Source organism: Triticum dicoccoides, chromosome 3B, assembly GCF_002162155.2.
Source record: "Triticum dicoccoides isolate Atlit2015 ecotype Zavitan chromosome 3B, WEW_v2.0, whole genome shotgun sequence".
Classification (NCBI taxonomy): domain Eukaryota; kingdom Viridiplantae; phylum Streptophyta; class Magnoliopsida; order Poales; family Poaceae; genus Triticum; species Triticum dicoccoides.
In genome coordinates this window covers 32601077-32619352 of record NC_041385.1, presented here as the reverse complement: position 1 = coordinate 32619352, position 18276 = coordinate 32601077, and the positions used below count along the sequence as shown (strand labels likewise).

The following is an 18276-nucleotide window of genomic DNA, read 5'->3' as shown; positions in this document are numbered from 1 at the left end:
TTTTTGCTATTTTACCTTAGAGAATATAGCAGGTCCTAAGAGAATGTAGTAGGTCCTATGAGGTACAATATATTTATTAGTACAATGTGTTAGAGTTGATGATGAGGAGTACTTTTGATTACGACTAGTGACCAATTTGCTATGTGATGCCTCATTGATGAAAACGATGATCTTGAGGAGGTGTTATATGACAATGATGTATTATGATGATAAGTTGTTAATGATATGATGATGATGATGATATTTATTATATCATTGGGTGAAAGAACCGCGGATTAGTTTCCAGTGGATGGACATCCACTTGAAACTAGTCCACGGTTATTTCACTCCGTGATTTAATAACTCATTATGATGTAAAAACAATCTCTAAATTCCCGTTGTATGAAAACTTGTGTAAAGGTGTATGAATACAATATGAAATAAAAAAGAAATAAAATATGAAATAATAGTAGTAGCGCGGGCAGGGAGAAGCGCTACTACTAATTACCAGTAGCGCTCCTCTGGAAAAGCGCTACTACTAAGTCGATTTAGCAATAGCGTGGGTTGAGGCACGCTACTGCTAACCTTTAGCTGTAGCGCCGTACCAGTAGCGCTCCAGCACGCGCTACTGATAGGCCTAAAACCCGCGCTGCTGCTAGGCTTTTCCCTAGTAGTGAATACTTGCAACTAAACGCGTAGAGGGGTTGTCAATCCCTCAACGTTTACGAGCAAGATTAAAAGATATAGCTTTTGATAGATAGATCAAACAAAAATACAAAATAAAAGAAATAAAAGAAATTTTTTGCAAGGTATTTTTGGTTTTAATATATGATAGAAAATTGACCCCGGGCCATAGTTTTCACTAGAGGCTTCTCTCATAAAAATAGCATATGATGGGTAGACAAATTACTGTTGGACAACTGACAGAAAAAACAAATAATTATGACAATATCCAAGGCAATGATCATGTATATAGGCATCATGTCTAAGACAAGTAAACCAAAACGATTCTGCATCTACTACTATTACTCCACACATCGACCGCTATCTAGCATGCATCTAGTGTATTAAGTTCATGGAAGAATGGAGTAACACCTTAAGCAAGATGACATGATATAGACAAGATAAACTCACGGATGAAATAAACCCTATCTTTTTACCCTTAATATCAATGATACATGCATGCCATGTCTCTTTCTGTCACCAAGATTGAGCACCACAAGATTGAACCCATCACAAAGCATCTCTTCCCATGGCAATATAAATCAAACTAGTTGGCCAAACCAAACCAACAAATTGGAGAAGAAATACGAGGCTATAACAATCATGCATAAAAGAGTTCAGGGTAAACTCAAATAATATTCATGGATAGATCTGATCATAAACTCACAATTCATCAGATCCCAACAAACACACCACAATAAGGTCATTACATCAAACAAATCTCCAAGAACACCGAGGAGAATATTGTATTGAAGATCAAATAGAGAGAAGAGGTCGTCTAGCTACTAACTATGGACCCATAGGTCAGTGGTAAACTACTCATGCATCATCAGAGGCCAGCAAGGATGATGTAGAGCCCCCCGTGATCGAATCCCCCTCCGATAGAGTACCGGAAAGGGCCTCTAGATGGGATCTCGTGGATCTGGAACTTGCGGCGGCGGAAATAGTATTTTGTAGACTCCAGGTTTGGTTTTCTGATATTAGAGTATTTATAGAGGTGGAGTTAGGTCAAGCGGAGGCTTGTGGACCCCACTATGTACCAGGGCGCGCCCCAGGCCCCTGGCTCTCCCTCGTGCCTAGTGGGCCGCTCGTTCGTCTTCTCGTTCCCTCCCGAAGCTTCCAGGCTCTCTTAGTGCCAGAAAATAATCTCCAAAAAGTTTCGTGGAATTTGAACTCCATTTGCTACTGATATTCTACAAACTCAAAAACAAGGAAAAAACAGCAACTAACACTGGGCACTAAGTTAATAGGTTAGTCGAAAAAATGATATAAAGTTGCTTGTAAATGTATATAAAACATCCAAGATTACGACTATAATAACATGAAACAATCAAAAATTATAGATACTTTGGAGACGTACCAATAGGCATCTTGGCCGCACCAGAGCCAGCCCGCTAGGAACCATGGGGCCCTAAGGGCCCAGATCTAGGTCGGGGCGCGCCGCCGACCACCCCGCACCAGCAATCCACCCCACCTCCAAGGGGCAGCTCCACCACCGCGCCCGCTGCTAGCCACCGCTTCAAGGTCGCCAGACCGCCACCGGCCGAGCTTCACCTTCGCCGCCCCCTGCCCCGGGAAGAGGAACCGCGCGCTAGTACGGGAGGTCCCTCTATAGCCGACACCACCCGGGCCAGATGCAGGCCGCCCGTCAGTGGGGGTGGGGGGGAGGGGGGAGGGTGGGCGATGGTGGGCGAGGAGAGAGGAGGCTCGCGCCGCCCCGGCCGCCTCCTGGGGAGATGGCGCTAGGGCAGAGTCGGGTGCCCGCTATTTTCTGTCCGTACCGAGTCTATTCTTAACCTCTCCCAACAACTGATTGCCCCTAAAGTTTTTTTGTGGTGTAGTGCATGGCCACCTCACCTCACATCGCCACAGCCCATACATCGCCACTGCCGCAGCCCGGATCAACGTCGAGCGAAAGTAGCCGAGCAGGAGCATCTCTGAAGAAGGCAACACGCCTCCCGCGAAGCCTCGACCACCACTCCGCCGGCAAAAGGTGGCGCCTTCAAGAAGGGCAACAACGCCAGCGCGCTATCACCACCCAATCTCAGAGTTTGGGCTTTCACCCAGGTCGCGGAGGAAGAGGGTGGGGCAAGGACCTCGAAGCCACTACCAGAGGAGAGAGACGCCGGAGCGCCGCCGACATCGTGGCCGTACCAGCTGACCAAGCGTTTCTCCCCCGGCCTATACCCACCAACGTCCATCCCTAACCGCCGCCACCACCGAGCACACGGATGCCTGCCGCGTAGACCGGCAAGGTCGGATGCGGCACACGGGAGGGGCCCGTCACCGTCAGATCCGTTCCAAGTGGCGAACGGGGAGATCCGCGGAGCAAGCTCCATGCCCGCCGCCAGCCCACCGCCGACGCGGACAGACATGGCGGCCTTCCACATTAGCACTGGCCACCCACCGCATGGGAGCCGATGCGCATCCTGGCAGTGGCCACCACCACAGATCCGGAGCAGTACAAGCAGGCATGACTGCCCGTTGCACGCGATGGAACCACCATCACAAGGCCCTTTGCACCGCCTCCAAGCACCAGTCCAACCGCTGCCGCCTGCCGCCGCTTCCTCTGCTATCGCTACGCCTCCACTCGAGCTCGCCGGCCCCTGCCAGCCACTGTCGGAGCAAGGGAAGATACGCCCCACCGCCGCTGACACAGACAGGGCTTCACCCCTCCACGCAAGCCGGCGGCAGCGATGGGGGAGGTGGGGGGAGGGGCTCGGAGGCTGGTTGGTTGTGTTGATCATCTGCGTCGCTCGCGGGAGCGACCGGGAGGGGAGGAAGTGGGGTGTTCCAAGTTCCAACCCTTGTTTACTCCGGATGGGAATGTGGACAAGGATAGGGCCGGCCACCATATACAGTACTAATGAAAAGATAGCTCAGCCAGATATTTTTTTGTGTGGTGTTTCTTACACATCCGTTTGAGCTCCTCAAGTTATATAACAGCCCACACGAATGATGGGCACGTGCGCTTAGCTGGCTATCTTGTTCCTCGACACTCTAGCTAGTAAACTCACCATGACTCGAGAAATCGTAATGACCAAACAACCACCACAGACACATACTCAGGAACAACAGGATGAACATCCACAACTACATGGCACCATCATGTCATCCGAGTCCCACCACCAGCCCAAGCGCAAGATCACCCTGATTCCGCTCGTCTTCCTGATCTACTTCGAGGTGGCAGGCGGCCCATACGGCTCCGAGAAGGCGGTCCGCGCGGCGGGGCCGCTCTTCACTCTGCTCGGCTTCCTCATCTTTCCCCTGGCGTGGGGTGTCCCGGAGTCGCTCGTCACTGCCGAGCTCGCTGCCGCCTTCCCGGGCAACGGCGGCTTCGTTCTGTGGGCGGACCATGCCTTCGGCCCGCTCGCAGGTTTGCTTCTTGGCACGTGGAAGTACCTCAGCATCACCATCAACATCGCCGCCTACCCTGCCCTCGTCGCCGACTACCTCGGCGGCGTGGCCCCCGCGATTGCGGAGCCCGGCAGGGCGCGCACGGGCGCGGTGATCGGCATGACGCTGCTCCTCTCCTTGTTGAACTACGCCGGCCTGAGCGTCGTTGGGTGGGGCGCCATGGTGCTCGGGGTGGTGTCGCTGGCCCCGTTCGTGCTGATGACGGCGATGGCGGTGCCCAAGTTACGGCCGCGCCGGTGGGCGTCGCAGGTGGAGGGGAGGAAGAAGGACTGGAGGCTCTTCTTCAACACCTTGTTCTGGAACCTCAACTACTGGGACAGCGCGAGCACCATGGCCGGTGAGGTAGAGCGGCCGGGGCGGACGTTCCCGCGGGCCCTGGCGGCGGCGGTCGTTCTCATCGCCGTCAGCTACCTGTTGCCGCTCATGGCCGCGATCGGCGCCACAAACGCATCACCGGATGCGTGGGTGAACGGCTACCTGGCAGATGCCGCAGGTACGTACAAAGGCTTATGACCTTACGTGATTCGCCATTAAACTGGCTACCATCACTCGCTCTCAAATCATTTCACTAATTGAGGAGATTATTAAGAGATGCATGCACCATGCATGTTGCTCTCACTGACAGAGTGGTATATAATATAGTTTCGAAATTTATGGTCTCAGGATGATATTTCTCCCATTTTACAATTTCAAATAGTATTAATAAACTGCACTCCCCTCGATCCAAATATGGAACCTAATAAGATTTTTCGATGTTGCCTTTGATCCAAATATGGGAGGTATGATATAAAAAAAATTATCGCTAGAAATTCTTCACATACGAATTTGACTGTATGCTTTTATAACATACATCATATTGTTTCTGTTCTAACCAGTAGTCAAAGGCAATTGATGAAAAGTGTATTCAACCTTATATATTTGGATGGAGTGAGTACGGTGTATCTAGTACGGATTAAAATAATATTTAATTTTTAATTAAAAAATTTCATCAAATGTGCGTACTATGTAGGCTTGCATAAGTAAAATCAGATTTTTTTCGCACAAATAGCAGAATTTTTGCGAGACGTGTCATACATTTTTTGCACCAAACCTTGCAATTTGAGATCATGATGAACAGTAATTCACAAATTTAGAAAAATGTACTGTAGCTTTCAGTTTGGAGTATATTAAGGTCTTGTGGAGACATGAAACACCTGGTAGTTTAAGATCCCAAAAGAAAGCATTTTCCGGGCCCACGTCACACTTCACACCATGCCTATCAAGCCCCCACATCACAATCACATCATAGGTCATGCCCATTTTGAAACAAACGCCACAATATCATGCAATTTGACACGAGCAGTGAAAAAGAAGTTGGAGAAATTTTTGTATGGTGGTCAACCAGAAATTATTTAAGGACATTAGACATCACCTTTGTCTGATGGGGAGATTAGACATCACCTTAGTGCCTCTGTTCACGTTTCCGTCTTGGATCCAACAAAACTGGATTAATAATGGTGGTAGACTGGTGGTGGCTGACAGTGGCAGCAAGGTGATGGTGTAATTGTTAGCGATAAGGAGAAGGAGAGTCTCTAGAGGTGTCGGCCGGAGGCAAAACTGGCTACACGGGTGAAGTAGAAGAGAGATACTCCCTTCGTTTTTATTTACTCCGCCGTATTAGTTTTGGTCAAAGTCAAACTTTGACAAAGTTTGTAAACAAAATTGTTAACATATACAATAACAATAGATTCATTATTGATTGTACTTTCACATGATATAATTTTTTTATGATAAATATTTATTTTATTTTCTGTAAACTTGATCAAACTTTATGAAGTTTGACTACAAAGGAAGTACAAGGTACAACAATGGTGAGGGTACAACTTGGCTACGCGCCATATAGCTGAACATAGGCTACATTAACCCGTAGGACCCGATTCCCTTGGGCTGGGCGATGACATCGACTGTGCGCTGGTGTACCCTCCTAGGGGCATCTTTTTGGAAAGGGTTTTGGTTGAAGAGACCCATGGTTGCTAGGAGGTTTGCGCTACAACAGTCATTTCATTGTCCCTCCGTTGTCGTGATTTGGATGACTAGGATATGGAGATGGCACACGGCGACAGGTAATGGTGGTTCATCGTTGCGGTTTGGTTTGAGTTCGGGTTTCTGGACACCTCTTATCCTTATCCTCCAATGTTGTTTTGAGATCCATACTACACAACTAACTTAGTACATGAAACTTTCTCTTTTTTATTTCTTCGAAGCAAAACAATATATGAACTTCAAACTTTTCAGGACAACAAAACATTCTTACTACATATGGGATAAAACTTTCAGATTTTTTTGTTACTATAGAAAATGAGATTTGTTTAATTAAAAAAAAATCTTATTTTTAGTATTTATGATGCACGAAAAAACCTGAAACTTTTTTCCCCACATTCTAGTTATAATGTTTTGTTGTGCTGAAAAGTTTGAAGTTCATATGTTGAACTATATGGGAGAAATAAAAAAGAGAAAAGTTCTAGCACGAATTGCGATGCAGAATTGGATGGCTAGATAAGGGGGTGCCCATAAGCCTATGCTCCACAATATGTTTCGTTGGTGCATGCATGGTTTCAGTTCACATGGTTGTGTCCATATTCGGATCATGTGTGCTTGCATTTTGTTCTTTGGGTTAGTAGCTGATTGACAAGGATCAATGTTGCTGTCTTTTTTTACATTTTTTCCTTTTCCTAGGCATAGCTTCAGTATTGATTGATTTTGCTCTTTGCCAGCATGATCATTTGTGTGTGTGTGTGTGTGTGTGTGTGTGTTAACCGTGGAGAGGTAGAGAGTGTGATCATTTGTTTGTATCCCCTTGATGCTTTATTACAAATTAGTTAAACACCCTTCGTCAAAAGAAAAGGTGGTACACTGTCCATTCTAAAGGAAAACCCTATTGCCTTCAAGTGCATATCTTCTGTTCTGTAATATATGCAACTCAATACATGTTTTTTTCTATTCATGCAACCTATCCACATCAACAAGTCGTATGTTTGCCACACAACCAGCCTACCATCTCAGTAATCTTCATAAGTCATGCAAATACATGCATGTGTTCTCATGACAATGTGAGGGTTATCTTCTAGTTTTCCAAAATTGTGAACTGCTATATAACCAACAAAACATAACATAATAGATGCGGGATGCTCTCTCCTCGGGTGATTATTCGAGGCAGAAAAAATGGCATGCATGTATGTGCTGTAATCAATCCAGGCCGATCGAGGCGACCAATGTAGGTCTCAACCAAGTCCTTTTATCTAATACTTATTTCTCTACTGATTTATACTTTGCTGTCTAAACAGGCATCATCGGGGGACCATGGCTAAAGTACTGGACGGGGGCTGGCGCAGTGATCTCCTCCATAGGCATGTTTGAGGCCCAGATGAGCAGCGGTGCATTTCAACTCCTTGGCATGGCAGACCTGGGCCTCCTCCCGACCATCTTCTCCCATCGCGGCGCCCGCACTAGGACCCCATGGGTTGCCATCACCGCATCGACCGTCATAACGATCGCCTTCTCCTTCCTTGGGTTCGACGACGTCATAGCGACATCCAACTTCATGTATGGCCTCGGCACGTTGCTTGAGTTCGCATCCTTTCTATGGCTCCGAGTTAGGCATCCTGCACAGAAACGTCCCTACAGCGTGCCGCTACCAGTTCCCGCACTTGTCGTCATGTGCATTGTGCCATTATCGTTCCTCGCCTACGTGTGTGTGGTGGCCGGGTGGAGGGTACTCGCCATCGCCGCGGGGCTGACCACACTCGGCGTTGGGTGGCACGGTGTCATGAGGATGTGTAGAGTCAAGAAGTTGCTTAGTTTCAACAATGTTTAGTGGTTTCAGTTGAATAAGATGGTACCACACATATTGCTGCTAAGGGTTGTAATATATTTGAATGATATTCGGGTGTGTCGAACATGAATATTATAATTGATAATTTGGGAATTGACCCTTAAAGTACATATGATTATTGTATAGTTCTAAACTATTTTGTAAGTATATAAGTTGAGTAATGAAATGAAAATGCATGTGCTTCTTCCCATGCATGGTTGCAAACTGAGGTGACCCTTTGGTTGACTATTGTGATGACATATTTGCATCTGGAGAGAAATATATTAGTGGAGACAGCCTATTTACTTATATATAGTCCCTGCGGATTGGAGATACCTTCAACAGCAATGGCTGATGCCTCTCTTCCTTTGGAGTCTTCCGTTCGTCCAGTATGCAATGGCTTCATGGAGGTCGTAATCTTGGCTCGCTGGAAGCCTGCAAGTACCACGTGACGATAACCGACCACTCTGCAGCATTTCTAATCAGACTTTCAGCAGGCAAAGCATGACACTATGACTATGATCACCACGGACCTACGCAGCACATCAGTGCATGCCCCACTATATTAAGCTTACATTATTAGCATCTCTGAACATAAATCAACCAGGAAAAAAACAGGCTCAGTAAAAGACCGGATCGCTGTCCTCCCCTCAGGCGCTGCTGGTTGCGGTTGTTCTGAATTCTGATTGCCGCACATGGCTGTGATCAGCACCATGGACACGTCGCCGGATGCGTGGGTGAACGGCTACTTGGCTGATGCCGCGGGTATGTACCGACGCTTATTCCCATAGTGACCTAAAACATCTTATATTTATTTACAGACGGAGTACAAACAAAGTAATTATGGTCACCTCGTAACTCAGATCAATGAGGAAATTAAGATGCGGGGAGGAAGCAAGATCATATGGTGTCATGATGATGATGATGATCTTGACTAGACTGAATAAGTACACCTCACTTGTCTATGTCGTTGTGTGATGTGATGGCAAGGAGGCGTGTGGGTGAGGCTTTGCTTATTATCTCTATTGATGATGATGATTATTTCCAACAACTATTTCTTTTATGCAAATTAACTTTCTCATTGCGTGGTTCATTTCCACATGCTTGTTTATTTAAATTGTACGGATGCATCTATATTATTACTTCACTTTTTAGGGATTTTTTGGGGTCTATTCATCAACTGTCAAGGTAGCATAAGCAATAAAAATTACATCCAGATCTGTAGACTGTCTAGCGACGATTACAATCACTGATCATTGCAAAGTTTTTTTAAACCTTACATTGCAAAGTCTGTTACTACTTTTTTTCCTTTGAACTAGCTAGTTCTTGCATCTATACTAATAGCTTTTACTTCACTTGCATGTTTTTTTAGTATGCTTGATTTATTTATTTACATCAATTTGTATCATCCATACTTATTGCTTTATTCTTTCTCATAGCATGTGAGTGGGAAAGGGCCTTAGCGAAGCTTAAAAGAGTATATAAAAACAGAAAAGGAGAAAGGCATGGGAGTAGGTGAAGGATCCACAAAGAGAGGTCGGTCAAGACAACTAACATAAGGAAGGGCGACATGTACAGGTAGGGGTACATGAGGTCGTCGGTCTTCCTTGGATGGAGAGTCTGAGGAGGAGGAGAAGTGTCGGTGTTTACGAATCCGGAGGTGAAGTAGTACCCGGGTGGGGACGAGGAGAAGGTGGGTGCCTCTAGCCCTACTGGCAAAATGTGGTTGCATGGGCCTCCCCAAGCGACTAGCGGCACATGATAGAAGGCCTATCTTTCGACCTGGAGACATGTAAATGGCTCTCTCGACTCTTATAAATCACTAGCTCCCATACCTTCAATACTTCAACACATACAAATGGCATGTTTTTCTACGCATGCAGTGGATTAAGGTTGGACATACCGGTGGGCACTCATGATATGTAAAAGGCATGAATTCTGGTTAAGGAAATACTCACTGGCTTGGCTTGGTTACTTTTAACGGAATACATGGGCCACCATGGTCATGGGTCTACTATTAAGACGCGACGGATGCCTTGTATTGGCAGCAAAGGGTGTTTCCCTACAAAGACACAGTGGGTGTATGGCAAACTGTGGCTAAGTTTCTTTCACACTACATTAGTCAATACTACAAAAAGTTCAGCTAAATATTACTACAATTAATACATCACACAAAAGCACCACAACCCGCCTCATTCAATTTTTCATTACCATAGCTAAACATAGGGCTGGACCAAAAGCTCGTAGCTCGTGTTAAGTGAGTGCTTGATAGTTTGGCTCGTTAAGCTCGTGCCTCACTTCTTAATGAACAAAGTCAATCATCGATTTGAACTTGTTAAGCTAAACAAGCTTAACAAATTAAACAAGCTAACGAGTTTCACGAGTAACTCGTTAAGCTCGTTAGTAACAACACAATACATATTTCCATCTTATATGACAAATTTTTGTTAGCACCTCAGCCCACCAATTCAATCTAATCTACATAGGAGGCAACAAACTAGTGCATTTCTTATTGTAGTCACCATCTTCCTTCTTCAAGATCACATCTACACACTCATCCTATAGAGCGTAGCACATATGAATATGTTAACGAGCGTTCGCGAGCGCTCACGAGCTTCAACCGAACCGAGCCGATCAAGATTTTCTTCTTGTTAATATTAACGAGCTTAATGAGCCGAGCCTTAGCGAGCACGAGCTTAACGAGTTGAGCAGCTCGTTAATCCACCCCTAGCTAAACAAGTTTTTCTGAGAAAATATGCCATCTCGTATCCGATAGTTTTTATGTGACACATCATTCACATCATATTGTAAATTTTGACATAAACATTGAAAAAATGACAAGAAGATACATTGGTATGATGGTATATTTGAACTTTTGGGAAATCATCAAAAGACATTAGGAATCACAACAATGCCTATGTTTTGATCTTGTATTTGGGCTCCAACAAAGGTAGACAACAATATCATCGTGTATTCGTCACCTGGTCTTGAATAGGGGCAGCAGATTGGTGGTGGATGACAATGGCAACAAGACCTCTACTACACCCATTACCCAATGGTGATGGACATATGGTTATATGGCAAGTTAGCGAAAAGGAGGAGAATTTACAAAGTATGTGCATCGGAAGATAAAACAAATGCATGTGTGGACTAGGAAATGGTTTTTAGGGCGGCTAGGTGATGTAAGAAGACGCCAAAGGTGATGGCATGACTTGACTAAGGGCCATGTACCATTAGAGAAGAACTAGTGAAGCGGGTGACAACAACCCAGAGGATACATTAAAGTTACGACCTACTATCCATCGCAATGGAAGACCCTGTTGCAAGTTTGTGGCAAAATAAAACTGCTGCAATGCCAGCAAAAATGAACAAAACTAGTAGTGACCCGCGCATTGCACAGCTAGACTATCTATATTATGTTTTGGCATTTTTTCCTGCTAGTTAATTATTCTTACTGAAAATTGTTCTTTGAGGTATCATGGTATTTTTCCCTTGCAAACAAAGAAGTATCATGGTATTGATGAGTAGCTTTTTGCATATTCCACTTGTACTCAAACCGTCCACATCTATGTTCATAGCATATCGAATCTACTACCTCCGTCCGGGATTAGAAGTCCCGTGAGCCAATTCTCTCGTACCAAGGCATGGTGCGGTTCCTGATAAAATTGATGTCTATAGAGCAATTAATCCTTCTCTCTCCTCCATGCAACCAATGAGGAAGCAGGCACTTGAGTGTGCATGCAGCTAGGGCCCAGCGCTTGCTCACTTTGCTTTGCATGCGACCAGTGAAAGAACAGCCATAAACAATGCGTGCAAGTATCAAGGCTGACAAGGCCTTGTAAAAACGGACGACGCTGGGTGGCTATCGGGACCTCTAAACCCGGACGGAGGTAGTAAGTGTTTATGCCACGTGCTTGAACTTTGTTATTTGGTGCATCATCACCGGCCCTTGTCATAACTATCTTATGTTCAAGCATAACTAAAATGATTTATTACATATTTGATATGATTTGGTTGAATCTTTTGACCATATATTTGCATGTGGAGACAAACATATATATAGAGGAGGGCGGCGCCATCGCAGCCGGCCATAACTAGCTACCACGTGCAATAAATATCCTCAACACGTCTGCCACACAATAATATACTAGCAGGAAGTAGAGCTCTTATGTAGAAAAAATGTCACATAAATAGAAGGGAAAAAATAACCTAACGCAGTAGTGTATATTCACGCTACACGAGCGCACTCATACGTGATGTGTGTGGCCATAGCACAACTCACTTATCACCATGTGCTTCAAGCATTTCTAGGACAATGAGAGTCACCCTTATATGTTGGGTACATACCACTTGGACTTGTGCGATGGTACTAAAAATCCACTCACTAATACCACTCTGTGCACCTGGGAGGCCTGTCTGCAGGCACAACATACATGCATATGTGTGGTAGGCCGTCATCTTTTTTTTTTTAGGGGTGATAAAAACTTTATTCATCAAACTCCACATGAAGTGGGATACGGTTCTGGTTGTAAGGAACGTCAAACCACACGTGGCGACCAGGACCTCTACTAAGAGAAAACTTTGCTAAACTATGTGCTTCATAATTTGTAGCAGGACCCTCGAAAGTAAAGATACATTGAAAACTTGCAGCTTTGAGTTTGATCTCGCTAATTATGGCTCCATATCTCCCTCTTGCGCTTTGATCGATATCTGCCACAACCTGTTCACAATCCGAAGCAATAACAAAACTTCTGATATTCAAATCCTCCGCCAGGCACAATGCCTCGTGGCATGCCAAGGCTTCCAGTGACGCTGGATCTGTCACTCCCTCGATAACCAAGGCCGATGCCCCAAGATAGTTCCCTTCTCCATCTCTGCATACTGCAGCCGCCGATCCTCCTTTTCTAGCGCGGACGCTGGCGTCGACATGTATTTTGCAATGTCCAGGAGGTGGACTCTTTGGGCTCTTGCGTCGTTCACTTGTCGGAGCCCCACTCTGCCTTGGGCGAATACTTCCATCATTGACAGTGCCAAGTTCATCAATGAACCTGTTGATGAATATATGTGTCTGGTGGGGGCTTTAAAAGATTGCCTCGTGAATGGCTTTGTGGCGGGCATGCCAGATTGACCACAGCGTGATCGCCAGACGGACGAACTTGTCGTGCGGCAAGCTTTCCATCAAAGTAAACAACCAATTTTTTGCATTTGGCTCAGTGGTGGCTATGATTGTATGTGTTAGTTCCTCTTCTCCCAACGCCCAAACACTTCGCGACGCGGTGCATTCCAGCAGCGAGTGTCTCCACGAGTCCTGAACCCCACAGAAGCCACATCGGCTAGAATCTGTCATATGGCGGTGCACCCTTATATCATTTGTTGGCAACGATTGCTTGGATAATCTCCATAAGAACATCCTGACTTTGCCCGGGACTTTGGTATTCCACAATGATTTCCATGCCCCTTTTTCCGCCCCACTGCTTGACGGGCCTGCCCTTCCTTCCAACCAAGCCTCTTTACGCTGCCTGGTTGCAATAAGCATTTTATACACTGACTTCACTGAGAAAATACCATGTTTTACGTAGTGCCACGCCCAAAAGTCATCCATATTCCGAGTACATAACGGAATACCCAGTATCGTGTCTGCATCCATCGGCATGAAAGTGGACTGCACCACTTGCTTGTTCCACGCTGCCGTTGCAGGAGTTATAAGTTCAGAGACAAAAGTCGGGGGGTTTTGTGACAGACACCCATATGGTCTAAGCATTTCGTCTCTTGGCAGCCAATTGTGTGTCCATATGTTTGTTGTCACTCCATTCCCTATTCGTCTAATCAGCCCTTGTTTCAAAATATCCCTTCCCTCCAAAATTGCTCTCCATACTTGACTAGGCCGACCTCCCAGTTCAGCATCAAGAATGTCAGAAGATGGATAGTAGATACTCTTCAGGATACGAGCACTAGTAGAAAAAGGGTCAAATGTGAAGCACAATAGTGCCGGTTTGAATTTCAGCCGGCACTAATGTGTACATTAGTGCCGGTTCGTGGCGGCGATCAATAGCACCGGTTCGTGGCGAATCTTTAGTACCGGTTCATGCCACGAACCGGTACTAAAGAGGCTGTGTCAGCCTGCGGTCAGGCTATGGCCCCACCATCACCATTTAGTGCCGGTTCGTACCACGAACCGGTACTAATGAGGTTATGGCAAGCTGTTTTTAGTCCCACCTCGCTCCCCTAACAAGCCTTTTACCACCTTAAATATATTATTTCTCAAACTATCACAAGCACTTGGTCTTCATTGAACTCTATGTGTAGAATTTGTGGCCGCAATATGAGTCTTCATCGGTTTATAAATCGTTGATGACTCATATTGACAATTCAGATTGTACACACAAAGATCATTGATGATCAAAGTATTTTTGATGTTATAAGATCATATTGACAATTTAGACTGTAAAGAAATATAAGATCATGATCTAAATGCTCTTATATTTTTTGCGTTCAGTATGCACCAACTGCTAGGCGGGAGAAGCTGTTTAGTACCGGTTCGTGGCGAACCTTTAGCACCGGTTCATGCCACGAACTGGTACTAATGAGGTTGTGTCAGGTAAGGCTGGGGCCCCACGAGCACCTTTAGTACCGGTTCATGGATGAACCAGTACTACAGTTTCTTAGTAAGCTATTTTTTAGTCCCACCTCGCGAAGAGAGAGGGACTAGGAGCGGTTTATAAGCCCTGAGTGCAGAGACGATGAAGAAGAGGCTCAATGCTCACGTTGCTTAGCTTCAAGCCTTCAGGAATATGGTAGACTGCACGGAGCTATGCGCAGTGCAGTTTACACTATTCCGAAAGGCTTGAAGCAAATTAACGAGCATTGCACCTCTTTTTTATTTTTAATAACTTATTACAACTCTGGACTTCTGTTATGGCAAAAACTAATTGCACGTCGGCATTTCTTTTTTTTTTAACTTTGGTTATAACTCCAGACTTTGACCATCAAGTTTTGCAGAAAAGAAAAAATAGCAGAAAAAAAAACTATAGCTGAAAAGAAAAAATATATAAAATGACCATGAAATTGAAAATCACTACAAAATGAACTCTGAAAATGTTGAATTTTGGCAAACTAGATGAAAAACTACTCAGAAATAAATAGAAGAAAATAAATATAACAGAAAATAAAAAACTATACAAAAAACTACGCAGAAATAAATAGAAGAAAATAAAGCAGAAAAGAAAAAAACTATAAAAAAAATTGGGGCGCTGCCCTGTGGGCCTGCTAGGCCACGGGCGTGCAATTACAGGCCTTAAAGGCCCAGCAGACTCACAGGACAGCGCGCAGAATTTAGGCCCACAAGTCTGCTATGTAGAGGAGTTCAAAGAGGTAGCCGCGGCTGGGTTTATAAACCAGTGCGGCTGCCCTTCGCCCGGTGAGGTGGGACTAAACTTTGGGGTGGCAGCACGATGCCTTTAGTACCGGTTGGTGGCTCCAACCGGAACTAAAGATCACCCTTTAGTACCGGTTGGAGCCACCAACTGGTATTAAAGGCCTGCTCTTCCCGCCTCTTGGCCTGGCCAAAGTTGGCCTTTAGTACCGGTTGGTGGCTCCAACCGGTACTAAAGGCCCATCCTATATATATAGCACTTACGAAAATTTCAGTTACATCTCCCCACTTCGTCTCCAACCTCTCGACATCGCCGCGCGCCGCTCGATCCCGTCGTCGCCGCCCGTCGCCCGTCGTCCGTCGTCGTCGTCGCTGTCCCCGCCGCCGCCCGTCGTCGTCGTCGTCTCGCGCCGCCGCCCCGAACGCCGCCGCCGTCCGTCGTCGTCGCCGCGGTCCCATACGTCTCTCGCACCCGCACGCCGGCGCCCCCGCCCCGTACGCCGCCGCCCCCGCCCCGTACGCCGGCGCCCCCGCTCGTACGTACGGGGCGGCGGCGTACGGGATTTGAACTAGTTGAATAATTAATATAACTAGTTTATTTTTAGTAAGAAAATTATCGAACTAGTTTATTTAGGTATATGAGATTTGAACTAGTTGAATAATTAATATAACTAGTTTATTTTTAGTAAAAAAATTGTTGAACTAGTTTATTTAGGTATATGAGATTTGAACTAGTTGAATAATTAATATAACTAGTTTATTTTTAGTAAGAAAATTGTCGTATCTGAGATTTGATTATCTAATTAAAATATTATTTGTTAATGAGTTTTTTTGTTTATTTAATGTTTTTATATATTTTGAGTTTATATAAATGTTAGATTAATGTCGAATGTTAGATGAATTAGATAGAAAAGTTAAATATATAGTAATGTCAATTGTTAGAGATGAATATAGTTAGATATATATTTGAATTGGCTAGATATTAATTAATGTTAGATAGTAATAAGTGTTTAATGTTTCACCTAAGTGGGATAAGTCTGAGAAAAAAATGGAGGATTAGAACTAGTTTATTTTTAGTAAATGCTTAGTTGAACTAATTGAATTAATATAACTAGTTTATTTTTAGTAAATACTTAGTTGAACTAATTGAATTAATATAACTAGTTTATTTTTAGTAAATGCTTAGTTGAATTAATAGAAGTAGTTGAATTAATTGAATTAGTAAGTGTTTAATGTTTCGCCTAATATGAACATAGGAAATGTCGTCTGACGACGGAAAAAATTTCGGTATGTGCACATACTGTGAAGACGAGCGCGGCCAGTGCGACAGAAATTTCCTTGTTGATGGTAGGCGATTCAGCATCAAGCTGGATGAGACATTCGAATTCGATACAGTAAGTCACAACGACAAGTCTGTTTTCGTAATTAAGCATGACTTATATATGCTTCATTTGCCTGACTTATAATTTTTAATTTTCACTATTCTACTAGCGCATCCCATGCCATGCAAGAATTTTTGTCTTGAATAAGATAGGTTTCAAAGATATGGAAACTATGGAGGTAAAGAGAGCTTACCTAAAAACTGAGCATGATGGTTATACTTTCAACGTCAAAGTATACAATGCACACACGTACACCTATTTTGAATGCAAAACTTGACAAGCACTATGGAAGGCTTATGCATTTGAGCCTGATATGGTTATCACCTTTGATATTCGTCCGGAAGATGATATTGAAGGTAATAGAGACATATGGGTCGATGTGCAGACGCCTCCAGTTCTACCATTATGTGAGTTCTTCTCAAATATATTTTTGTCTTTGATATTGCTTATTTCAAAAATAACTGACAACTAATTTCTATTGACAGCTTATCTCCATTCAACCAAACATGTCCGGCGCTTGGTAGACAGGACCTTCTACTGTCCCGGAGCTGAACTAAACTGCGAGGAGATAAGTCATTATGTTTCATGGCTTGAGGATCTTCATACTGTCAAGACAAAAAATTTTCCTGCACTTGGAAATGTTAGTACTCAAAACGTGCGACCAATAGTGATGGTATTGAACTACGGTCACATCTATTTAGGAATGATGGTAAGATATTTACTATTTGTCCTCAATGCATATTTTGCATACATATTTTTTTTGCTAAACTTTCATTGCTAAGTATATTAATTAAGTACTATACGATGTTATTCAACAGGGACTCCCGATGACAGTTGTGCCTCAGGGGATCGAGACTAAAGGTCAGATGTCAATTGTTAGCTTAAGGCCAAGATATCCTGCATTGCACATGAATGCATTCAGGATTTTTAGAAGCGATGAATGCTTAATAGTGAAAGATTGGAGGAAAATTGTTAATGATCGCAGAGAAGTACTAGGGGGCAGCAATGAGAAGCGCATCCCACGATTAGGAGACAGGTTCATCGGCATGCTCCAGTATGATCAATCAGGAGAGCTATACATGTTCTATGCTATTTTACCAGAGAGAGAGTAGCTAGCAGGAGTGATTTAGCTAGTTCTTCATGCTGCTCTTAATTAGTACTTATCCTTTCATGTCCGTGTTCTTCGTTCTGAACTTAAGTGATTTGCTTTTGTGGTGTTATATATGAACGCTTATAATATCATGACAATCATGTTGAACTCGATGATTGGTTCTACTAGAAATTCTATTTATATATATATATATATATATATATATATATATATATATATATATATATATATATGCATAACGTTTACAATGTGTAGTATCGTAAAATACCAGCAAACGAAAAAGAATTAAAATGGAAACACAAATTTAAATGAAAAAAAATCATAAAACTAAAAACCCCCAAACCTTATAGTACCGGTTGGCCTTACCAATCGGTACTAAAGGGCTCCAGGCCCCCGGAGCTGGCTCGTGCCACGTGGTTGCCCTTTAGCACCGGTTCGTGCT

At 44.2% G+C, this 18276-nt stretch overlaps 1 protein-coding gene across 1 annotated transcript; it reads left to right on the top strand.

Annotated features, from left to right (window-relative positions):
- Nucleotides 1-3688: 3688 nt before the first annotated feature.
- On the top strand, nucleotides 3689-8111 carry LOC119280639 (probable polyamine transporter At3g13620). The gene is made up of 2 exons (XM_037561432.1): nucleotides 3689-4612; nucleotides 7443-8111. The coding sequence occupies exons 1-2, from the start codon at nucleotides 3721-3723 to the stop codon at nucleotides 7970-7972; spliced, it is 1422 nt and encodes a 473-aa protein (XP_037417329.1). The 5' UTR covers nucleotides 3689-3720; the 3' UTR covers nucleotides 7973-8111.
- The last annotated feature ends 10165 nt before the right edge of the window (nucleotides 8112-18276 follow it).